The 25,782-nt window shown below is 33.7% G+C and overlaps 1 protein-coding gene across 2 annotated transcripts; it reads left to right on the top strand.

The window, feature by feature from the left end:
- The first annotated feature begins 989 nt into the window (after positions 1-989).
- LOC143240278 (ras-related and estrogen-regulated growth inhibitor) lies at positions 990-25,782 on the top strand. 2 transcript variants are annotated; one of them, XM_076482468.1, is made up of 5 exons: positions 997-1,224; positions 16,170-16,226; positions 20,252-20,325; positions 21,534-21,765; positions 25,306-25,782. In XM_076482468.1, exons 1-5 carry the CDS (start codon positions 1,128-1,130, stop codon positions 25,497-25,499), a joined length of 654 nt encoding a protein of 217 aa, XP_076338583.1. In that variant the 5' UTR covers positions 997-1,127; the 3' UTR covers positions 25,500-25,782. The 2 variants fall into 2 exon arrangements, with proteins under 2 accessions (XP_076338584.1, XP_076338583.1); XM_076482469.1 differs by lacking the exon at positions 16,170-16,226 and having other exon boundaries at positions 990-1,224.

Below are 25,782 nucleotides of genomic sequence, written 5' to 3'. Positions count from 1 at the left end.
TCTAACTGCCCGTTTGTTGGTGGGTCAACACTAAGTTTCCGGACTTACAACGCTAAAATCTAGGTTTTAATTCCTCACGGTAGACAAAGCGCAGATAGCCGTTGTATTGCTTCTAGTCTTACGCTAAAAAACAAACCCAACAACAACAAACCGTAAATCTATTTACTTTCCAGACTTAGTTGAGAACAATATGATATGTACTTAGAATTATTCAACACATGTGAAATAACTATTTTTCTCTCCTAACCATCGTTTTTATTGTAATTACTAACCTGTTGTCGCTGAAATAAATCAGCACTTATTAATTTGACATACAAATGAAAAAGAAAAAAACTGTTAGCCTTGCTCGTAAAACCATTCTAATTATTTTTGGAACCAAATAATAATGTTTTTCTATTTTTCAGTATTACATTTTTTAAGAAAAATCTCTTATACTTTTGCGGCACAATAAATCTGGTATTTTATTTTTCACAATAACTGAAAACAAATTATTTTTTAGGATTGTTTTTGTGTCTTTATTTGTTTTGAAAATCAAATGTTTTTATTGCGTTTATATGGTTTACTGATCTGTAAGTGTTTTATGTTCAGTAAACGAATGAGAGAACACGTATCTGTAGCTCTCACACACGAAAAGTCGCAATACATGTACAAACATATATATTTGAATATTTACCTTTTCAGAAAAGGTAGTTTGACCTGTTTTAATTTAACTTAAGTAACAAAAGTGTGAAGCTAGTTTCATTAGTACATATTCCTTATTTTTTTAAACAAATATTGAAGAAACAAAGGCGAAATATGTAGAAAGTTGCAACTTTCAGGTTCTAGATTTGATACACCTAGCTTTTATCTAATTTAATCAAAGCTTTCCAACAGCACAGTCATTAAGAACAAGATAAGCCTATTTGAAGCGTAGCAGATTGGAGATGTGTGTGTATAAATAACTGCCTGTCTGACCTAAGCTACGTTAATGATGATCCTGTACGCGGTAAAGAAGAGGGAAGCCACGAGCAGCTGGCACCTATCCCTTACCGTAAGTCAGATATAGTGACACAATGACATCGCCACTCCACAGAGCCTCTAGGAAAAGTCTGTGAGCTCATTGAATGGCAGGGACCTAGTGCACCGTAATGAGCGCCAGTACCATCCGGGCCATTAGGCGAAAGAAGTCAGGACTGTCGGAAGTCAAACTAGTAGTTCTTGGAGCTACGGGGGTGGGTAAAACGGGTAAGTTTAACAATTATGTTACCACATATGCTACATTCAAACGATAGTGTATGTAGCATTCTAAAGCCAAGGGCATAAAAGTGTAAATTAGAGATACACTAGATAAAAGAGCCTTATCTCCTCTTTTATCAAGATGTTTTTTGTTGTTGTTACAAAAGGTTTGCATAGGTTTGTCTTAATTTTATGTACAGACGTATGTGTTTCTGTCGTGGAAATTATTAATGTGAGTATTTAAGATTTAATCGTTCAAAGAAATCAGAATATTACGATAAAATATTTCATTCCACCACGTTGTCTGTGTCTCGTGACTATGATATAGGGGAATTCTGGTACTTATCCAACTAGTTATCCAAGCCCAGATTCCTCTGTTGCCAAGAATAACATAAAGCTTCTGCGACTAAAAGTCGTTCTCATGTTAACTGCATTCTTGTATAATCACTTAAGAACACTGAAGAAACGATTCGCTTAGTATGCTCCTTTAGAAACAGAAGTTATATCGATTTGGAATAATTAGTACAAAAGAAAAATAATTTGGTCTAAGCAAGAACATAATTTATAGACATAGCAATTATCACAAAGTAAGAACTTTTATTTACCGCAAGATTTATTATTTCATTTAGCAATATCCGCGTAACACTGACAGATTCAATAATGTAATTTACACCAGTTCTGTTGTTTAACGATCTTGTTAGACACATTATCAAAATATTATTTGTTACCATAACCAGATAGTAAAGCTATAATACGTTTTTAATGATATTTTTAAGAACTGAAAAGTAACTGTTATCAGCACAAATATAATTACGTATGTAAAATCAACCTCTTCATCATTTGGTACGTAAGGCGAAATCAGAATAACAAAATTTCACAATATATTTGTTTGTTGTATTTGAATTTCGCGTAGATCTACAAGAGAGCTATCTGTGCTAACCGTTCCTAATTTAACAGTGTAAGACTAGAGGAAAGACAGCTAGCCATCACCACTCACCGCCAATTCTTGGGTTACTCTTTTACCATCGAATAGTGGGATTAACCGTCACTATATAACGCCCCCACAGCTGAAAGGATGAGCATGGTTGGTGTTACAAGGATTCAAACCCGCGACCCTCAGATTGCGAGTCAAGTTCCTTAACCACCTGGCCACGCCGGGCCTTCAGCGACAAATCATAATTACTGGTTGCATCAAATAACTTCCTAAGTAAAGAACAGAGGTAATAGTGACTCCACATAATATCGACGACACCTTTTCACTGGACTGGACAACCAGTTATCTAGGATATTATGCTAATGAAGAACAACAAAAATAAAGGGACAAAATGTCTGAGGAGAAACATGATTCGTGAGGTTGTTAGAGTGCAACCATAAACAATATTAAACTTAGTAAATATTACATAGATTAAAGTCATAAATTAAGTTTTAAATGTGACTTTTGACTTTTATTTCCCCATCTCTGGGGTCTGGTATGGCCAGGTGTGCGCTTGACTCGCAACCTGAGGGTTGCGGATTTGAATCCACGTCACACCAAACATGCTCGCCCTTTCAACCGTGGGGGCGTTATAATGTGAGAGTCAATCCCACAATTATTTGGTGAAAGAGTAGCCCAAGAGTTGGCAGTGGGTGAGGATGACTAGCTGCCGTCCCTCTAGTCTTACACTGCTAAATTAGGGACGGTTAGCGCAGGTAGCCCATGAGTAGCTTTGCGCGAAATTCGAAACAAATCAAGCCAGTTAGTGACCACCTACACAGATCTGATAATATCTGTACCAATGAGGCTAACAAAGGTAAGATCATAGCAGCTTTCCATGGCGCGGTAGTTATATCGCTTGATTTATAGTCCGAGGTAAGAGGGTTTGAATCCTTGTTACCGAACATGCTCGTTATAATGATACGGTCAATCACACCATATGAGGGTAAAAAAGTAGCTTTATAGTTGGCGGCTGATGGTGTTGAATAAGTGCTTTTTTTTCCATTCTATACCTGCTAGAGTAGATAGCCTTCAGGTATCTTTATGCAAAATTCAGAAAACAAACAATCAATCCAAAGAAAAATAAAACACTTTCGAAATCAAAATAAGAAGTCATTTATTAATTTTGTTTGTTGTTAAGCAGAAACCTAAATGATGGACTATCTATGTTCTGCCCATCACGAGTATCAAAACCAAGTCTCAAACATTGTAAGTGCTCAGACCTGCCGATAAGCTACCAGAAGGTTTTTTTATATCTCGTGCCACTTCTTCTTCCACTTTTTTTGCTAGATTAAAACAAAGAAAGATGTTGTCGCAAACAAGTTAAAGATCTACAACAGGCTACCAGATTATTTGCACTCACTATCACTAAAACTTTCAGTAACAAAAGAAATAAATATGGACTATCAATGCAACTGACACATAACCAAGGATTTTTCTTTTTAATTCATGTCATCTTTCAACAACTAACCATACTATAGACTTCCATTGTATAAAAGCAGTAACAACCACAGCAGATGAAAAATATCAAATTGACAACTGTGCTATCAAAAATATGGTATATCAGCTTGAGGATAACGTATGCTCCACAAAACGTGTTGGAGAAACTGGATGTCCTTTGCATGACACTTTATGGAGGTTAATTTAGGACATACCGAAAAAAAAGCCACAACAAAACAATACCCATGTTGACATCCACATTTACCTATTTTATATCTAAATGCCACATGTTTTAGAGAGAAAATAAGAAGCTCTAATCACAGAGACGCGGAAATCATAGATCACCAAATATGGAGGTTGGCTGATGGAATTTACCAATATATTTATTTATTAGTATCATTATTCAGTTTTATAAGATTACACTTCTTAAAATCAAGGTTATTTTTACCTTACGTATTCTATTTGATAATATAATTTGGTAAGTTTGGTTTAGTTTGTTTTGAATATCGCGCAAAGCTACACGAGGGCTATCTGCGCTAGCCGTCCCTAATTTAGCACTGTAAGATTAGAGGGAAGGTAGCTAGTCATCACCACCCACTGCCAACACTTGGGCTACTCTTTTACCAACGATTAGTCTAATTGACCACCACATTATAATGTTCTCATGGCTAAAAGGGTGAGCAGTTTGGTGTGACGAGAATTCGAATTCGCGATCCTTGGATAATGAGTCGTGTGTCTTAACCACCTGGCTATGGTGAGCCACTGAAAAGCTACTTATAGTGTTTGTTTGTTTTTTACCTAAAGTTTTCAACAGAATAAAAGGGGATATAATTTGTTGATACCATGGATATCCTGACTACTTAATCTTTAATATATCGAGTTGTTTTTTAAGCCAAATATTTTGAAATATATTTAAGTAAAATTTTTTAGTTACGCGTTTATAAAGCTTTAAAAAGTAATGAGAACGACGCGTATTAAATACAGAACATTTTTGCTTCATCATCGTGATTTGTTAAATCGTATTTAACGACGTTATGCAAAGGGGTGTATTTACAACATGATTAAGCACAGCAAAAAGGAAGGAACCTAAACTACTGCTATACAAAGAAGTATTAAGAAGTCTATGGTGTTATATCATACAATATACATAATGGAGTTGCTATTTTACAAACTTTAAGATATTGTATTTTATATAAACTGCGGCGACTGTGTATTAACACTGCTATCCTTTCAATTTGAGGATTGAATTTTCGTGAGTTTTTGCTGCAAAAGGGATTCGCAGAAATTCTATAATTGTGATGTAAGTGTAACAAACCTTTTTTTAAAACAAGAATAACTGGTTATCCAGTCCAGGGAAAAGGTATCGTCTATATTATGTGGAGTCATTATTACCCGTGCCCTTTAATTTAGCAAGCTATTTGATGCGACCAGTAATTATGGTTTGTTGCTGAAGATTCGGTATAGCTAGATGGTTAAGGCACTTGACTCGTAATCTGGGGTTGCGCGTTCCAATCTCCGTCACACCAAACTTGCTCGCCCTTTCAGCCTTGGGGTTATATGAGTGATGGTCAATCCCACAATTCGTTGGTAAAATAGTAATTCAAGAGTTAGCGGGGGGGTAGTGGTAACTAGCTGCCTTCCCTCTAGTCTTACACTGCTAAATTACGGACGGCTATCGCGGAGAGCCCTCGTATAGCTTTGCACGAAATTGAAAACAATTGTCGCTGAATTATAAAAATAGATAAATATTATTTATTTTTGTAATATTTTTATTGTTTTAACAATATATAATTTGGAAATAGGTGGTTCTTAACGACGCTCTGTTTAAAAGGTTAATTGAGACAAAAGGTATATTTTAATTGTTATTCATGTGACCGTAAGATAATTTAAATATTATGATAATAAATTCAAGATTGTTAATTAAACAAGCTTGATCTCTACCAGTAAACAGCATGAACTTCTGTCACATTCTCTTTTTTTAAAGTTCTGGTAAACTTCAAAGGTTGTAAATAATTATGTAGATTATAAAAAATCGCAGACAAGCGGTCGGATATTACTTTAGGCTTAACGTCAAATTCAGGTTCATGTTTACTTGCTGTTGATTTACTCGTGTTGTGTAAGAATACTTGATAGTATCAAGTGTGAAGGTAAAGACATGTTTGTGTAATTAGTGTGTAATGGAGAAAGTAAACAGAGTCACATTAAAGGCTTATCATTCCATGTTTCCTCTTCACCACATTAGGTCTATTTCAGAGGCGTTGCTAGGTTTTTAAAAAATTGGGTCCGTAGGCGCAGAAATTTTCTGTGTTTCATTATGATGTTGATCATGGTTTTCTATTATGATTTTTCAAGACACCATACGGAGTATTCTGGGAACATGTGTCGTGCGCCAGCGATTAGCGACTCCTCTGGACTATCTCCAAAATTGCATTTCTTCTTACTTGAGTGTTTCGTGAAGTCCACTCTTTCCTGCCACGAGAGTTTGTTAGATATTCATTAGTCATTCTAAACTCGGAAAAAGGAAAAAAAAAGTAAAATAAATAAAAATAACTTGGTTTGTTTTTTGCATAAAGCTACTCGAGGGCTATCTGTCCCTAATTCAGCAGTGTAAGACTAGAGGGAAGGCAGCTAGTCATCACCACCCACCGCCAACTCTTAAGCTACTCTTTTACCAACGAATAGTGGGATTGACCGTCACATTATAACACCCCCACGGCTGGGAGGGCGAGCATGTTTGGCGCGAACCCGCGACCCTCAGATTACGAAGCGCACGCCTTAACGCGCTAGGCCATGCCGGGCCAAATAACTTGGTTAATTCTATAAATACAAGTTATATCAAACATAAAACGCCAAGATAAATTATAATAAAATCAGCTGAAAATCATATAAAATCGAAAGGTAAGGAATAACGTTTAGGTTTCGCGATCTTCTTTAGGGAAAAAGACCCACAGGCATGTCCAGTATACAAGTGCCGTGCAAGTTTTAAAGAAAAGATAAAATAAATACTCATTTGGCTTATTGAAGCACTTTAAATATAATAAATACACTACTAAGTCAATCTGTAGACAATTAATACATTTTCCCTGAAATGATGTGTGTCTCAAAATGGACCTCCAAATGACACCGATCACCAAAACACAATTTACGTTTTCACACTAATTTCATTACAGTATTATCTGTATCACAAATGAAACATTTCTGTTGTTACAACACTGTGTAGGAAGCACCAGGAAGCCTGATTAATGTCTAACGTCTGACTGTACACAGATGGTTTTGTTTCCTTTCATACCTATAATTCTACTTTCAAAATAAAGCTGTGATGTCATAGTTGTTGTAGCTGTTCAATGTAATATAGTTTCTTGAGAGCAAAGCGCGGTGTTATGTTTAATGGCTAACTGTAAAAGATATTTACAAAATTAAAAAATAAATAAATTTTATACGCCTTCAGATGCAGTTTTGAGGTGTGTGGGATGCAACAGTAATTCTACATATGAAAAAACATTTAAATTTTGCACGCTTCAAAAAGTATGAAACTATTTCGTGTAATTTTACACTTCAAAACGTTTACACTGTTCACTATAATTGATAGCCTTATGAATCTGGCAAAAAGTGATGTTACTTTTTTCTTGTAAAACGTGGGCTGGAAAAAATGTTTGCAGAAAAGGATGAAAAATAGCAGGGTAGCACTTAATTGAACTGATTGTGATCATTATTTTGATGAATATATATCAAATGTACTGTAATCCGTCCAGGTATGACGAGTGAAGCGAGGCAGAGCTGAATATCAAAATTAGGGTAAAACCGTTCGTTACATCATATGTGCTATATATATATATATATATTAAACCATACCGGTACGTTAACTGCCCTATATTAAGAAAAACTTCCTGTCTGTCTGCAGACCCATCTCCTTCTGAATCAATTGCCAGATCAAGACAAAACTTGGTAGACGAACTTATTTGTTCAATAACATATCAAATTCATATTAAGTTTTACCATTACATTGAAATATATATATAGAATAACTGAATAATTCCTATATTGTTACTGCAGTAGATAAATAGTTGATTTTGAGCAAAACTAACATCACAACAAAATTCTACAAGTCAGAGACTGGAAATAAAATTTTCAACATTTCATCTTGTTTTCCATAATAACTAAAATATACAGTAATAAAATATTCAACTACAACGTGTAAAGTTACTGCTGCTGTTTGAGCTTCCCGCTCTTTTCTGATGCATTCAATTAAAATAGCAGATTATACTAGAGTTAAAATAAGTTCTTAAACCTGAATTACAGAGCTGTTCATAATTACATTATGTTTTCAATAAAAGCAAAATTCAAGATTATTATTAACTTTTGTAGATTAATTGTAATAAGAAGATCTAAAAACACGTAGTTTTACGTATCTTTCTGTTATCTAACAAAGGATATAACAAATTAATAAGATTTTAAAGAAGGGACACTTTTTTGTTCACTTCCTGTATGATCCGATAATGACTGTCGATAAATTTTACTCCATCTTCATGGCTAAGTAAAAGTGCACATGTCGTGTCCTCTTACAGTGTTACATTCAAAATCTTAGTAAAAGTGCACATTTCGTGTCCTCTTACAGTGTTACATTCAAAATCTTATTGCACCACTTTTCTACCAATGAGTCTCCCGCTAGTACAGCGGTATGTCTCCGGATTTACAACGCTAAAATCAGAGGTTCGATAGCCCGATGTGGCTTTGCTATAAGAAAACACACAAACACACTTCTACCAATGAACGTTCATAGACTTGGCATGAAACTACAGCGCATAATCCTGATTTTCATATTACCTACGTTTTAACTTGTTGATTTCAAAAAGAAATATTTACAACATTTTCAATCGTCATTTTCTCGAGTTACATGACGCGTATGAGCGCTGATTACTCGATTTCACAAATATAAAACTTCAATTATTATAGGCTTTTGTGGAAAAAATACTGTCCCATAGCAATTAATCGTTTGCGAACTTTATGATCCTGTTTGAACGTCTAAAGGAATTTTTAACCTATTTATAACATACTTAGAAAGCCAAATAAATTATAGTGGTTTTAGAACGGTTATATTCTAGTGATTGATATATTTTATGTTCTAAAATGGATATTTGAAATGCGCATTAATTTTGTTTTGCGAACACAAATTTACGTGAAAAACGTTAAGCTCATGTTTATAGAAAGATCACGTGACCTTCACTTAAACAGCTAATGCTGTGATTTATTCTTTCCATGAAGGAGAAAATCCTCCTGTGGTCCAAAGTACACGTAATAAAATCATCAAATTAAAATAAAACGTGTAAAGTAGTTATTTCAAGTAACAAAAACAAAAACCCACTTGAAATAAAAATGTATCTCAGAACGGCTGGTATGGGTATTAACACTTTTACTAACAAACCGGCCTGGCATGGCCAAGCGCATAAGGCGTGCGACTCGTAATCCGAGGGTCGCGGGTTTGCGCCCGCACCGCGCCAAACATGCTCGCCTTCCAAGCCGTGGGGGCGTTATAATGTTACGGTCAATCTCACTATTCGTTGGTAAAAGAGTAGCCCAAGAGTTGGCGGTGAGTGGTGACGACTAGCTGCTTTCCCTACAGTCTTACACTGCTAAATTAGGGACGGCTCGGTGCAGTGGGCTAACAATCCACTCACTTAAATACTTGTTGAAGAATTCGCAAGCGATTGCGGCCATATGGTCCTAGATGGAATCTAATGGTGATAACTAACTAAAACTAACTAATAAACCAGGCAACAACGTTTCGACCTTCCTGTGTCATCTTCAGATTAAACAATAGCAGTCGTTTTGAGATACATTACAAACATATAATTCCAAAAGCATCATCATTATTCCTTACAAAATTCACAATATGAGGGTCGCGGGTTCGAATCCCCGTCACACCAAACATGCTTGCCCTTCCAGCCGTGGAAGCGTTATAATGTGACGGTCACTTAGACTATTCGTTGATAAAAGAGCAGCCCAAGAATTGGCGATGGGTGGTGATGACTAGCTGCCTTCCCTCTAGTCTTACACTGCTAAATTAGGGACGGCTAGCGCAGATAGCCCTTGTGTAGCTTTGCGCGATATTCAAAACAAACTAAACCAAACTTACCAAATTATATTATCAAATAGAATACGTAAGGTAAAAATAACCTTGATTTTAAGAAGTGTAATCTTATAAAACTGAATAGTGATACTAATAAATAAATATATTGGTAAATTCCATCAGCCAACTTCCATATTTGGTGATCTATGATTTCCGCGTCTCTGTGATTAGAGCTTCTTCGTATTTTCTCTCTAAAACATGTGGCATTTAGATATAAAATAGGTAAATGTGGATGTCAACATGGGTATTGTTTTGTTGTGGCTTTTTTTTCGGTATGTCCTAAATTAACCTCCATAAAGTGTCATGCAAAGGACGTCCAGTTTCTCCAACACGTTTTGTGGAGCATACGTTATCCTCAAGCTGATATACCATATTTTTGATAGCACAGTTGTCAATTTGATATTTTTCATCTGCTGTGGTTGTTACTGCTTTTATACAATGGAAGTCTATAGTATGGTTAGTTGTTGAAAGATGAGATGAATTAAAAAGAAAAATCCTTGGTTATGTGTCAGTTGCATTGATAGTCCATATTTATTTCTTTTGTTACTGAAAGTTTTAGTGATAGTGAGTGCAAATAATCTGGTAGCCTGTTGTAGATCTTTAACTTGTTTGCGACAACATCTTTCTTTGTTTTAATCTAGCAAAAAAAATGGAAGAAGAAGTGGCACGAGATATAAAAAAACCTTCTGGTGGCTTATCGGCAGGTCTGAGCACTTACAATGTTTAAGACTTGGTTTTGATACTCGTGATGGGCAGAGCACAGATAGTCCATCGTTTACGTTTCTGCTTAAAAACAAACAAAATTAATAAATAATTGTTAGGTTTTTGCTTAAAACAAACACAATTAATAAATAATTGTTAGGTTTCTGCTTAACAAGAAAGAAAATTAATAAATGATTGCTTATTTTGATTTCGAAAGTGTTTTAATTTTCTTTGGATTGATTGTTTGTTTTCTGAATTCTGCGTAAAGATAGCTGAAGGCTATCTACTATGGCAGGTATATAATGGAAGAAAGGCACTTATTCAACAACACCAGCCGCCAACTATTAAGCTACTTTTTTACCGGATTATAAATCAAGTGATATAACTACCACACCATTCAAGGCTGCTCTGATCTTACCTTTGTTAGCCTCATTTGTACAGATGTTATCAGATCTGTGTAGGTGGTCACTAACTGGTCTGGTTTATTTCGAATTTCGCGCAAAGCTACTCGAGGGCTATCTGCGCTAGCCGTTCCTAAGTTAGCAGTGTAAGGCTAAAGGGAAGGCAGCTTGTCATCACAGCCCACTGCCAACTCTTGGGCTACTCTTTTACCAACGAATAGTAGGATTGACCTTCGCATTATAACGCTCCCACGACTGAAAGATCGAGCATGTTTTGTGTGACGGGGATTCGGACCCGCGAAACTCAGATAACGAGTCGAGTGCTTTAACCATCTGGCCATGCTGAGCCGCCACTATCTGTGCTTCGTCTCATGACAATACAAATTATGTGAAGGAAATTGTAATCAGTATAACCAGTTTTGTTATCCTTCTTCTTATGCATTATGTTTTCATAGTCTAGTTGAGTACTTGCTACCGCCCTAAATTTTGAATTCTCGACCACCGGAGGTAACTGACCGATAGCTGACCACATGTTTGTAGGGGATTGTGTAATTGAGTGTAAGAATGTAGAGGGCGTGCTTAGATGTTTAATTATATTTATTAATATAGGTATAAACGTGTTCATTTGTATTGGTTTATTTTGAGCTTGAGCTGTTATATAAGTAAGGCGTTTGTAATTATGTTCTAGTATAAAGCTTATCTAGGTAAAATGAACTTAAGGCTGTGTGAAGTTTAACAGAAGCTTCAAGGCTGTGTTTTCAAAAATGGCAGGAATGTTCCGTAACCTAACATCGGGAGAAATATCATGCAGAGATTTCCAATGAGAAAGAGTTGACTGTTCACAAAGCAAGCATGTATTGGACAGCAACACCTACAACAACCAGATTGTTTATAACTACACCGTTAATTTGGGTATAAAATATCTCATTAAAGATGATAAAACTATTGTGTAAAATAAGTTTAAGATAATTTTAAATAAATGTAAGGGTTACATTGTCTAAATTCAACGTTTCAGAATTAATTTTGATGTTATTCATTATTCGTCTCGGCTTCAGCTTTCCTTAACCTGGGAGGGAGGCAATGAAACAAAAAATGGGAACAAATCTATAATTCGGTTAACTAATGTGTTTTTTTTTTATTTTAAAGACAGCTGATATGGGTATTAAATTTTTAATTAGAATAAAGAACAGAACAATGTTTCGATCTTCTAAGGTCATTTTCAAATTAACAAAGAGAGTTTGCAACTGACCGTTCCGTTGCTGGGCGCATGTTTTAAGGACGAGAGTGTAAACGGGTACGATATTGTAGGGGGCGTTGCAGTTAGATGTTTGGTTATTAATTAATATAGGTATAAAGATGTTCCTTATATTGGTTTAATTTTAGTTAGTTGCTGTATAAGTTGGGTTTGTTTGATTTTACATTTGTTTAATTTGTTTCCCTACTTAATATTTGGGTGTTTTCTATGGTTGTGTTGTGTTTATTTGATTTGCAGTATTCAAAACTGTGCAAAGGTGTTTATTTGTGTTCTTTAAATATGGTTTCCATATTTCTGTTTGTTTATCCCATATAGAAATTGTGGCAATTGTTGCATTGTATTTCATAAATAATGTTGGTGTTATATTTGTCAGTGCAGTTTTTACATAATATGGACTTCAGTTTTGTACCTTGGTTTTAAATACATTTAGTGTTTACTAGAATGTTATATTTTGTTGTAAGTTTTCTTAAACGTTGATTATTTTTTCGCTAATATCGAAAATATATGGTTTTATAGATTGTAGTTTCTTTGAATTTATTACTGTATGTTTCTTGTTGACTGTGTTATTAGTATGGATGTTTGTGTGCGTATACTTTTTCCACGGTGTTTTGAAGAAATTTGTTGATGTTGATAAAGTGTTGTTTCATTTTGTTTATTTTGTCATTAATTTTGTCGGGCGAGCATAGTTTTGTGGCTGTGTTTATTTGTTTCTTTAATATGTTGAGTTTTTGTTTTGTTTCATATGCTTAGTCCCTGGGAGTGTGTAATCCAGTTTGAATGATTTTTTCTGTGGATTTCTGTTTTCAATTGTATATCGTTCTTGTAATCTTGAAGTTGAGAACTGCTATTTCGTTGGTTTCTCTCGTGTTCACAGGTGAACTTAATGTTGGGATGTATGGAGTTAACGTGGTTGCAAAAATTAACTGTTGTTCTGTAAAAGTGAATCCAGCAACTGTATCGTCAATACATGTCTACCAGTACAGTGGTAGGTGTAAGGCTGAATTGATCGCTTGCGATTCAATTTGTGTCAGGAAAATGTTGGCTAGAACTGGTGACACGGGATTATCCATACTTAAGCCATTTGTTTGTAAGTGGTTTTGGTCATTGAACAAAAGGTTGATTTTGGTGGTAGTGAATTTTATAAGAGTTGCTAACTTGTTGCCATAGAGTGTGTTAATGGGTTGGGGTCTTGGATATAAAGTTCTAAAGCTAACGGTTAACGGATGTTATCAATGGGTGGTAGCTTCAGTGGTGAATGACCCCTCACACACACACGCACACACTTGTGCCGTGCTTATTCCTCATAGCTCTAATCCCTTGATGAAAGAAGGATGCGAAAAGAATACACTGGAACAAAGTCTTTGAGAAAATAAAATTTAGTTTGATAACGTGGTTAATATTTTCAAGAGAAAAAAAGCTTTATAGATGTGGTAGGGTTGTTTGTAATAAAAGTTGAAATCATTTGTTTATAACAATTAAGAGAATGTTTTGTTCCAATGGGTGAATCACAAGTAAATGGATATTGGGTTTGGGTTCTTTTGGCAAATCATAAATATCTTTTGTCCTTTTCTGGATGAGTTTTAAATTTAAACGTTTCCAAATGAATGAAAAACTGTTATTATGTAGTTAAGGACTTTGCGTTTATTTTGGTGTTTTTTTTAAAAATAGATTTTAGTTATACTTTAGAGATACAACTTGAGCTGTATTTATGGTGTTCTTTTTTGCACTATATGTGACTGTTTTCATCATAATAAATCATTTATCTTTATCTCTAGAACTTATAATGAGATTCTTGTATTTTTCTTAAGCTTATCATTACGTTTAAATTCACTTTTGGCAACTGGTTGGTCAACTGGTTGTCTCCAAAGTTGTTTGAAATTCTTACACTTTCTTCTTCGGGATAATAAAGTTATGTTATCTAGGATCAGAAGATATGTGAAAGGGAATATAAAAGTCTATGTTTATCCTGGTGATCTATTTGATTGAATAAGTATTGTATTCTTCTTGATATGTTCTTCGTGAAATAATTCGTTAATATTTGAAAATTATCAAGCAAAATATAAAAGTTTACATTTGTTTTGTTTATTTATTTATATTGTATCCAATATGAAATGTTGTTAGAAAGTTTATTTTCCTTACATCTAAATAGAATGGAAACAATTATGTAAGAAATAAATTATATTTAACTGAATTTTGTCATCAAGTAATTACCTAAAAACTACTGGTATACTTGTGTGAATGATTATTTTGTGGTTAGAATGTCTCAAAAGAGTGAAATTCGCTGCTATCTCTCGTTTTAGTAACATTTCACATGTGTAATGCAAATCTAATACTTAAAGTAATATTTTACGACTTTAATATAAAAAAACTGGAATTGTTATTACTGTTACAAACAAACAACAAAAAGAAGTCTGGCTAAGTAGCTCACGTTACCTATTATATTTGCAAATGTCTTAATGATGTTCTAGTATAAATTTTATCTTGGTAAAACGAATCCGTGGATGAGTGAAATTTAGCTATATTTGTACTAATTTAAGATATTATTGACTCTCTGTATCACTTTATTCCAGTCAGTGTAAATATGAAGTAAAAATATTCTGATTAGATTTGCCTATTGTTAAAATAAGTAAGTAATACTTTGATTAAGTTATTTACTTAATTAAAAGGAAGGGTTTCTTTCTTTATTTTAAAGCGTAGCTACAAAAAAGGCCTGTGTGCACTCTGACCACTGCAAAGATCGAGTATCGGCTTTTAAATCGGAAAACTAACAATTGAGTGACTAAAGGTCTAAAAATAAGGGATAAAAGCATGTGACATTTACTGCAAAACACCAAAATCTGCTGCAGCTAAACTAAAACATGTTTATAATACATTTGTTTGTTTATTGTTAAGAAACAACTGCACTTTGGGTTACCTCTCATGTCCACTATAAGGACAGAATATCAACATTTAGCTTATAAGCCCTTCCCCCTTCTCTAAGCTTACCACTGTTTATATTCTTTTAGTTTTTGTGTGTGTGTGTACGCACGTTGGTAATCCTTACTAAGCTGCTAGTAAAGCACTACCCTTTACTTTATAGATAATAAAAAGTAAGACTATCTGTGGTAACTTGTATGATCCTACCACACACAGAACATTATGTTTCAACCATAATTTTAGGTCTCTACTACCTTGATGGTTTAAAACCAAGCATTTTAGTCGAGAGCGCTTATAACTTTCTTTTTAAATAGTGGAGCGTGAACTGAACGTAACTTATGTATAATATTTATATTTCTAATATTTCGAAAAGTTCATTGAAGTATTATATTTCAGTATAATTCATGAAGGGTTGAACTGTCCAGTTTCTTGACTTTATTCTCTTCATTTTTTAACACAAAATGGATACAAAGACAAGTAGACATACTAATGTCATGATAAGGCTGGAAATTCATTCCCATCAACTGTTCACACTAAATTACGAGACAGTTCTTTTTATTGCGTATGGTAAACAACAGCCTGAATTATATTTAAATTACTACTTTTTCTACTGTGAAAATTTGCAGATTAAATAGGACAAGGTCTACGAAATACGCAATTTTGTTTTGTTGTTAAACATAAAGCTACACAGTGGGTCATTTGTGCTCTGCCAAACACGGGTATCAAAACCAGGTTTCTAGCTTTGTATATCCGTAGACATAACACTGTGCCACTGGGGGAAAAATAATCATTTTATAGTAAGAAACCATTTTTTAAATATGCTGTAACACTCAATGGCAAGTAAATTTAAAAGTTTAAAATCCTAATGATGGCAGTATTCGATTTTTTGGCGCTTGAGAACTTAAAAGTGTAATACAAGCTGAACTGATAGCATAAATTAATTCATCATCTTGATAATTACTTGTTGTCAGAGCTAATAATAAAACTCAGTTTGTTAAAAGTCTTGCCAGTATAATCCAAGCAGATACTGACTTTTCAAAAGTTGAAATATGAAACAGAAAGTCTAATTTTACCTTAATATAAGATCCAGGAGTCCCATATATATATATACTTCATGTCATCGTGTTTTGTTTCTTTCAGCGTTAACAGTCAGGTTCCTAACGAAGCGCTTTATTGGAGAATACGATCATCAGACAGGTAGGTGAAAAGACTGGTTCTCGTTAGAAAGTTGTCAAAGCTCCAACAACTTTTAAGTTATTGTACGCAATGCTCATGGCTGTGCCACGAGTGTTCAAGGATAACTAACTATGCCTCTATAGATAGACAGCGATATCTTTGTATATTGTGGTTTTAGTTATACTGTGTAATGATCGTAGAATTAAGTTAGTTGGGCAGTAATGAAGTACATTTCGTGAATGAACTTAAATAATATGAAATATGTGATACTTTTATGTTGTTGGTTTTTCATGGCTAAGTTAGTCCAAAATATGTATATATATATATCTGTTTAGAATTTTATAACCATATTCGCTTCATTATTTTAGCATAGAAGATTATTAAAGTTATTTGTTAATAAGGAAGAAATAAAATTTTAGTCAAAGTTAATCTTTAGTGTTTCTCCGATAAGTTAGCAGTAAGTTTGTGAGCTTACGAAGCTAAAATCCAGAGTTCGATTCTCCGTGATAAACACTACGCAGATAGCCAGCCTTTTGTGTAACTTTTAGTGGTTAAAATTATCCAGAAGGCATTAAAGATAACGCTTTTTTTCTGTATGTGTGGAGAGGAGTTCTTGTGCGAAACAAATAGAACCCCTGACTGCGATGTACGAACTTGTGATACTTTTAATTTGAAATTACTTTTGAATGTTGTGCCAAATATAAATAAATCTGAAAAGACTTAGAGCGATGTTATCTCAACGATAAAAGTGCTTAAAATTTATTAATTCTTATAAACAACTTAAAAATTTGAAAATTATTTACTTTGGTTATACTTATTTGCACAAGACTGATAAAAAAAAAGAATTTTAATTCGTGGCGGTAAAAAGGTACCACACTTTTAGTTTAGATTTCTTTAAGAAATCTTATAAGTTCAAAGTAAGAAAATTATTATATTTTTACTATTAAGAGATTTATCTAAATATTTCTACCAGTTCCTCGAACTGATATATCTCGTTTGCAAAACTTTCTATTTAGAACAGTCTGTGAGTCTTAAAACCAAATTACATGTTAAATCACGTGTGACAAAACATACATGCGTAATAACTCCCACTAGGGCCCGGCATGGCTAGGTGGTTAAAACACTCGACTCGTAATCCGAGGGTAGCAGATTCGAATCCTCGTCACACACAAACATGCTCGCCCTTTTAGCTGTGGGGGCATTATAATGTGACGGCAATCCCATTATTCGTTGGTAAAAGAGTAGTCCAAGAGTTGGCGGTGGGTCGTGATGACTAGCTCCCTTTCCTCTAGTATTACACTGCTAATATGATATATCATATGGGTGTATTTCTTGGTAATTTGAGCGATTTTTCGAATAATATTAATTTTGACTCTATTTTTGTGAACACTGTTATTTAATTTAAAACTTGTTGTAGGTTGTTTGATGCTACTGTTGTTGTGTTAAGAGTTCTTTCGGATAGCCACATCATCAGCAAACTTATGAAGTTGAACTGCAACTTATCATGTCCTCCCATAAGTAATGTCCGATATTTATTATGGGAAGTGCATCATCATTTCTGTCTTTGTAGAAGGCTTTAATAACTAAAATATGTAGTAGGACGTGAATACAAATGTTCAGACAAATAAAAGAAACTAATCCAACTCCACTTTTTCAGATCATTAATCATATAAACCCTTATGAAGATGGATTTGTCTGAAAAGCTCATTAGGCATATAATACTTTACGAGTTTAAAAAAGACAAGAGTGCAGCAGAAACTACACAAAAACATTCAAGGTGTTTATGGTGCGGAATATCTCAATGAAAGAAAATGTCAAAGGTGGTTTCAGAAGTTCAAACCAGGTGACTACAGCTTAAGTGATGCGCCACGTTCAAGTTGTTCTGTTGAGTTAATGATGACTTGCTGCTGGTTGCACTTGATGAATATTGTTCTGCAACAGTTGAAAAACTAGCATAGAAGATTAATTCAACCCATTCAACAGTTTACCATCACCTGCAACAACTTGGAAAATCGATACCCCATGATTTGACAGAAGCCAACCTTAAAGCAAGAGTGGAAATTTGCACTTCTCTGCACTCTTGTGAACGTAACTCACCTTTTATGGACAGATTAGTGACTGGAGATGAAAAACGGGTACCTCAGACGATGGTTCAGTGCAGGTAAACTGGCTAAAGCAAGGCCAAAATGGATCTCCACTCTAGGAAAGCCTTGTTAAGTGTTTGGTGGGATATTGTTGGTGTGATCCACTTTGAGTTGCTGTTACTTAATGTAACGATTTTATAATACTTCTATTGAATGTTGTACTGAGAAAAAGGAAGCCTGCTTTGATCAGTCGTAAAGGTGTTTTGTTACATCAGGATAATAAACAGCCCCATACAGCAAGGATCACATCTGTAAAGATTGAAGAGCTGGACTGGGAAAAACTTCCACGTCCTCCTATTATCTAGACCTTGTCCCCATCTGATTATCATCTATTCCGAAGTTTACAGAATTGTCTTGATGGAAAAAGAGCTTGGAACACATGAAAATATCAAACTACCCTTCTACATTTCTTTTCCTCTAAACCCCAAGAATTTTATAAAGTGGCATTCAAAAGCTTGTGAATCGTTGGCAGAAAGTAATTAATAATAAGGAAACATACATTATTGATTAAATAGCATTAAAAGCGTTTGAAATCTTTTATCTTTTTCTGAACCTAAAATCGGACACTACTTAAGGGATTACCTAATATATAATTTAACAGCATGTACATGATGTACAGGATAGAACTAACTACCCCTCCCTAAGAAACATCTGCCTATAGAGTAAAATACTCGAAGTAAATGCCATCTATATTTTATATCATCTAAAAAGTTGTATAACCAACGAATAACTCCTGTTGATAATTTCGTTTGTTTTAATTAGAATCTTAAAACATCGCGCCATACAGTGTCGAATACTTTCTCTATGTCGGGAAAATAAAAGACAGAGCATTTTTTAGGTTAAAGCTCTCTATTATGGTTTCAGTTGTTTGCCAAAATTTTTGAAACCATTTTGAACTTCAAGTAATTTTGGTGTGATCTTCAGAAAATATGAGACTTTATTGCTAGTTTTGCTAATACAACTAGTTAAACTGATTAGTCTGTATTTTTTCGGTATTATTCCTTCCTTCAAGAACATAAGTACATTTGCTTAGTTCCAAGAAGCAGGGACGTATCCCGAATTTAGGAATAGATTAAATATTACTGATAGATAATCGAACAATCTCTGAACACATTTCTTTAATAATATTAATTGTATCTGATTCTATTCTGGTACTTTGTTTTTGTTTGTTTTATTGATAAAGTAACTAATCCATTTGTTGCTATGTTTATGTTTGTTTGTTTGTTTTGTACTGGATCTTGACTATTGCTGTAGTGGCCGGAAAGATTGGTGTATATAAGTCTTGATTTCTGTGAATAAATTCATTTACTTTATTATAAAAAGGTTTATTCATGTCTGGTTTTTGATGCGTTTTAAATGTTTTATCTAATTGTTTTTTAAAGCTTTTGCTTTTTAATTTGTGTAAGCTTTTTCATTATTGCAATATAAAGTCGGACGTTTGTGTTTTTAATTATTTACGAATGCGCCCAGAATTTCTTAGAAGATTTTGTTAAAAAGTCCAAAGTTTAAATTTTTGAAGAGTAAGGATTCTTTTAACGGTTGTAAAAGATTAAATTTTCTTCGTTAAAGGTTTGAGAGTTAAAAAAAAAACACAACCCAATGAATCTCAGAAAAGAAGATGAACATTTTATATTTTTTACTAAAATTAAAACTCCTTATAACAATATAAGCAATAATCTTATGCCTCCCCCAAACAAAAAAGCATGAAGCTGTTACTGTTTAAGGAACTCTAACAATATATATATATTCCAATCGTTTTATTTATTTTTATACTTTGGTTTGTTGTTTTTGTACAGTGTAAATGAATTTATTAATATAATCAAAGTTATTTTGAAAATGATTGTGTCATATGTATTAAAATTATATTGGAATTGAATAAATCTACTTTTTACTTTTGTTTAGAGAATCGTTATAAAAATGAAATGATGGTTGATGGAGAACCAGTAATCTTTGAAGTTTTAGACACTTGCCCAAAGGTACATTTGTTCTGTAACTCTGAAGTATTTATTATATGTTTTTAATATATATTTGTAACGTAAATCATCGGAAATCTTCTGTTGTGCTTTTTTCTGAAATTATATCATTTTTACACTTTTTTGTTAATTTTTATCACTTTATCTATAACATTCAGTATGTAACTATTGTTTTCACAGTTTCGCTGACATACCAAAATTTATAAGTTAAAATACAAATACAGTGTTATATGAAATTTTGATTACACTAGCACTTCCTAATAAAAGTCTACTTTACGAAAGTGGTAAAGGAACAAATTTACAAAGATGTCCTGTCAAATTGAAAGTAATAGACATAATTTATTTCACAAAAACTGAATGTCAAACAAAAGTAGAAAAAAGTTCTCTATAATTGAAACATTTTAAGAAGGATCATCTTTAACAAATACTGTATGATAATTATTTCCTTTGGTTGATTTTCTGTATTATTCGTATTGTCAATAGTTAGATTCTTCTGATGAAAAGACATTACTGCCACACAGGGACAATAAAAAAAATTCACAAAGAAATATGACTATAAAGGACCTGATAACCCTTCACAAAGAATTCGTTGTTTTCACAAATAACTGTTGTCCTAAAGGGCCTAACAAAAAGGATAGTTTACAAGTATCTACCTTCACGCAAGATTAATAATGATAAACCTTCTCAAGTAATTCGCTGTTTTCACTAAAGGAAAAAGAAAGAAAATAATCCAAAGGAAAAACTACTATCATAGAAGTTAAAATAAAGATGTATCTTCACAATGAATTTTTTTTAACAAATACTAGTTATTTAAAAGATCTTAATTTGCAGCAAAGATTACAGTTAAAAAGTAGATGCTTAGAAATAATAATAAAATATAATGGACGTTATAGCTGTTGATTCCTTTGCAAAATAGAAAATAAAATTTTTAAATTTTTTAAAAAGTGGAACATAAATACATCTATAGGACAATTAAATTCCAATGGATTTTTGTTTATATTTTCTTACAAAATGTTATACACCTAAGCAAACGAAACAACAAGGATTATTAGGCCTAACCAAAAGTGATTATAATTATGCTCTTTCGAAAATGTACGTTTTGTTCTTCCAAACCCTGGGCAGTAAAATGTTGTAGACAAAATATAGAAGTGGGTGCCTTGGTTGTTGTTACTGAGTTAAACAAAAGTAAATGCTTCTTATTTTCTGTTTAGGTAGAAGGCGCGTTTCCTAAAGAAGAAACATTACACTGGGCTGATGGTTTCATGTTAGTCTATTCTATAACCGACAGGAGCAGCTTTAATTACGTGAAAGAACTTCGACAACGTCTAAAACACAGTATAGCCACGTCTAGCAGCACCTCGACACATCAAATGCCTTATCCAGTTTTAATTGTGGCAAATAAATCGGACTTAATTCATTTGCGGCAAGTTGGCACTGAAGAAGGTAAAATTACTTTTTACTAATCATTCCTAATAATAATCAACAAATATAGGGGTTTGTTTGTTTTTGAATTTCGCGCAAAGCTACACGAGGGCTATCTGTGCTAGCCGCCCCTAATTTAGCAGTGTAAGACTAGAGGGAAGGCAGCTAGTCATCACCACCCACCGACAACTCTTGGGCTACTGTTTTACCAACGAATATTGGGATTGACTGTCACAATATAAGGCCCCCACGGCTGAAAGGGTTAGCATGTTTGGTGTGATGGGGATTTGAACCCACGACCCTCAGATTACGAGTCAAACACCTTAACACAGCTGGCCTTGTCGGGCCTAAATATACGGGTAAGAAAGTGTATGTTTGTATGTTTTTCTTATAGCAAAGCCACCTCGGGCTATCTGCTCAGCCCACCGAGGGGAATCGAACCCCTGATTTTAGCGTTGTAAATCCGGAGACATACCGCTGTACTAGCGGGGGGCCGGGTAAGGAAGAAAAAATGATATTATATAATTATATTGCAAAATATGTTTGAAAGCATAGATTTATACGAGAAATCACTATAGTGTAACAAACTGAGGTTGAAAAACAATGAGTCACAGTTGGAAATGTTTCCATGGTTTTAAGAAGTAAGCACTCAAAAGAAAAAGAAAAAAGGAAAATATCGATAAAAATTGCAACATGGTTCATTAGTCTGACGTGTGTTAATCTATAGTTTAGTTTTTATTTTCCTATGGTTCCTATTTATTAAATAACCAGTATAAAGTCGCAATGAAACGCCATGTTATCAAAAGTACGTTTTGATATTATTTTATGTTTCGTAGCTAGTTTGAGGTCACCAAAAATCGATATCTTTATGGAAGGGAATGTAAAAACCTTTTCTGGTGCAAAATATTCAGACGCTCAGATAATAAAGATATATTCAGATTAGGAATTTTGAACTTCCTAGACGGAGGTATTCCTTGGACGTAATGGGATTGGAAAAATAAAGGAATATGGATTATCGTGGGATAGCAGGACCACCCAGAAAGTTATCAACAACAATTCGCATCCAAGACATGGTAAGCAAAGTGTTACTTCTTATAAAAGGTGAGAATCTACAAATATGAATGTCAGTGAAAAAGTCCTCTACATGTCCCAGGTAATAGTACGCAACATAAAAAGAATCTTTCTCTGGAAAAAGTAATACAAGTCACGTGCTCATAAATTGCTTTTACAACATATACATTTAACCGTGGTATATCTCAAACAACTGGAAAATAATAAAACGGATATTCATGATATTCTTTATGAAGACCGACAAGTCAAGTCGCCAGATGAAACGTTTATGGATTTCTGTGCATTCAGATGAGCCAGGCATGATTTGGTGGGCGCTTAACTTGCAATCTGAGGGTCGCTAGTTCGAATCCCCGTTACACCAAATATACTTGTCCTCTCAGCTGTGGGGCGGTATAATGTTATGGTCAATCCTACTATTCGTTGGTAAAAGAGTAGTTCAATTTGGCGGTGGGTGGTGATGACTAGATGATTTCCCTCTAGTCTTATACTACTAAATTAGGGACGGCTAGCGCAGATAGCCCTGGTGTAAAGCCTTTGTTCTCAAACACTAAATGGATTATAAAAAGTAGCAGAAGGAGGGGTGTGTTTTTGGAGAAAATAACTTTCCAACGGAGTCGTTTGCAAGAGAAACTACTTTTTAGAGCTACTGTGAAGATATACAGTCGTTAGACAGACCATGACAAGACGCAACGACATGGTGAGGTTACAAATTTGTTTTAATATTACGCACTTAATCTCTGTACGTTGGCACTGTAAATAATCGAGTACTTTTGAAAGGATCAACAAATACTACCACAACTAAATAATGTCAAAATGTATGTAATAACAGTATATCAAACTATATAAAAACTAAAACACTTAAAAGGCAAATCCAGTTAATGTTATTGAGGGAAGAAAAAATCAACAAATATCTTTAACTTACATTGCAAGGATGCACTGCTGAAAGAATCTAGCTTTGTTTTCAAGAAAACTTGTTGACAGTTAAGTAGAGTGACTGAGAACGAAATCGGGATGTAAAGACAGTTGACTGATGCATTTAGCAACTGTACCAACAGAGAAAGAACAACATATGACTAAAAAGTTTTAGGTCAACGTGTAACAAAGTTAGTTCAACGTGTTTAGATTTTGCAATGATAAGCCAGAGGTATACTCTGGAATTTCTTCACACATAATGCTCACATTTTATCTAAAACAATGTACATTCAAACTTAATTATTGAATAGGAATTGTATCAACCTTTCTTTCTCTTCAGAATTTGATTATCTAACTATTAAAAATAATCTTGATAATTCATTTCTTGATATGTGGCTGTGAATGTATTTCAACACAACATTTAATCATCCAACGTTATTTTTGATTTTTTTTTATTAAGTGTTAAACTTCTACTTTATCTTCTAGATTGTTTTTATACGACTAAGAGAAATAAAAAGGTTAGAATAATAAACATAATATACATTACTAGAAGTATAGTATATTAAAATATTTGAAGCTGATCATGTCACACCAAGACATAAAATTATGTTTGAAGAAACTTAATTATTGGAACTGTTAAAAATAGCATTTGGCACAGTTAATGAATATTCATATAAAATAAAATGCAAAAAATAATAAAAAGAAATTGAACATTTCAAGGTATGGAACTAAAAATGGATATGTTTTTGGCATCCCTAATTTATCACACCTGACTGATATTTTTAACACAGTTAACAAACTTATAAAATCCAATATTTCACAATATTGAATATCATACTAATTAGTATGGTATATTTAATCTGATGGTTTGATTCTAATCTCAGAGTTCAGTTTGTATGATTTTGTTCCAAGTATATAAAATGAACTTTTTTTTTTTTTTCGCAAGAAACGATGACGTAAAACGTCCATTTCTTAACACAAAATTCTTTGATTCTGGAGATGATCCGAAAGATAAAGTGTTTCTAAACTGCACTAACAGAGACAACAAGACTTTTCTTCTTCCTCTCCCACTGACTTGCTGGCAAAGCGTCAGCTTTTGACTACAGGTGCTGGAATATTTCAGTAATAAGTTTCCCGTCTTAGTGCCCTAATTTATGTTGGTATAAGACAAGTTGTTCACTTTGTATGTGTGACTGTAATGTTTTAAGGAGAGAAAAATGTACGAAGATTTTCCATTGTTAATAAATCGATATTTTTACACTTTAGTAAGTGTAATGGTTTTGTATTTTTATTCTCACTTTTCCTCAGTGATGGCTCATTTGGTCGCCTTTCACCAACTAATTTTTATTCTCATTTCGTGCAAGTAAGGAAGAAATAATTTGTTCATTTCATAATTCTTTCTATGCAGGTTTACAAAATTCTCTACAATTTATTTACAAATATGTTTTGTTAAACATCGGAAACAAAAATAGTATTGTTATTGTTCTTGACTTAATATATAAACATTAATAAAATATTCAAATATATTGCATGAAGTTTACTGCTTTTCGTTTATTATTTGTTTTCTTATGTTTATAGGAGAGATTTTTGCTAAGGAAAATGAAGACGGTTTTGCCGAAGTATCGGCCTCAGATCACGTAACCCAAGTAACGGAGGCGTTTGACGCCCTCTGTCGGGAAGTCCATGCCTTCAGGAGACGATCTAAGCAATCGTTACTGGACAGGATGTTGGGAAACAAAGGAGGCGTTAAAAATGACACTAATAAGAAGTGACACTTGTGTGACGTACTTTTGTATTTTACTTGCATGGTAGTTGGTTAACTTTTATGCGACATCGTCCATCCATTTCAAGAAAGGAACTCCAAGTTTTCATTTGCGGAACTGCACAACCACCATGGACTTTTTATGAGTGTGATAAACTTGATTTTTGTAAATACTAAATAATTTGGCTTTGAAGTTATTCGTCTTTGACTTAAATAATTTTGTTAATGCTGAGAAATCGAAGAGAAGGATTTTAAAGCATGAAGATGTATAATAAAAGTATGTTATCTAATTA

The sequence above is a fragment of the Tachypleus tridentatus genome, chromosome 13, assembly GCF_004210375.1.
Source record: "Tachypleus tridentatus isolate NWPU-2018 chromosome 13, ASM421037v1, whole genome shotgun sequence".
Classification (NCBI taxonomy): Eukaryota; Metazoa; Arthropoda; class Merostomata; order Xiphosura; family Limulidae; genus Tachypleus; species Tachypleus tridentatus.
This window is presented reverse-complemented; position numbering and strand designations above follow the sequence as displayed.

What these genes read in the sequence shown, in the direction of transcription:
- LOC143240278 (XM_076482468.1), top strand. Translation starts at nt 1,128, where the DNA reads ATGAGCGCCAGTACCATCCGGGCCATTAGGCGAAAGAAGTCAGGACTG. An exon ending in AGAATACGATCATCAGACAG is followed by an intron (nt 16,227 to 20,251) that starts GTAGGTGAAAAG and finishes ACTTTTGTTTAG; the next exon opens with AGAATCGTTATAAAAATGAA. An exon ending in TTTTAGACACTTGCCCAAAG is followed by an intron (nt 20,326 to 21,533) that starts GTACATTTGTTC and finishes TTTTCTGTTTAG; the next exon opens with GTAGAAGGCGCGTTTCCTAA.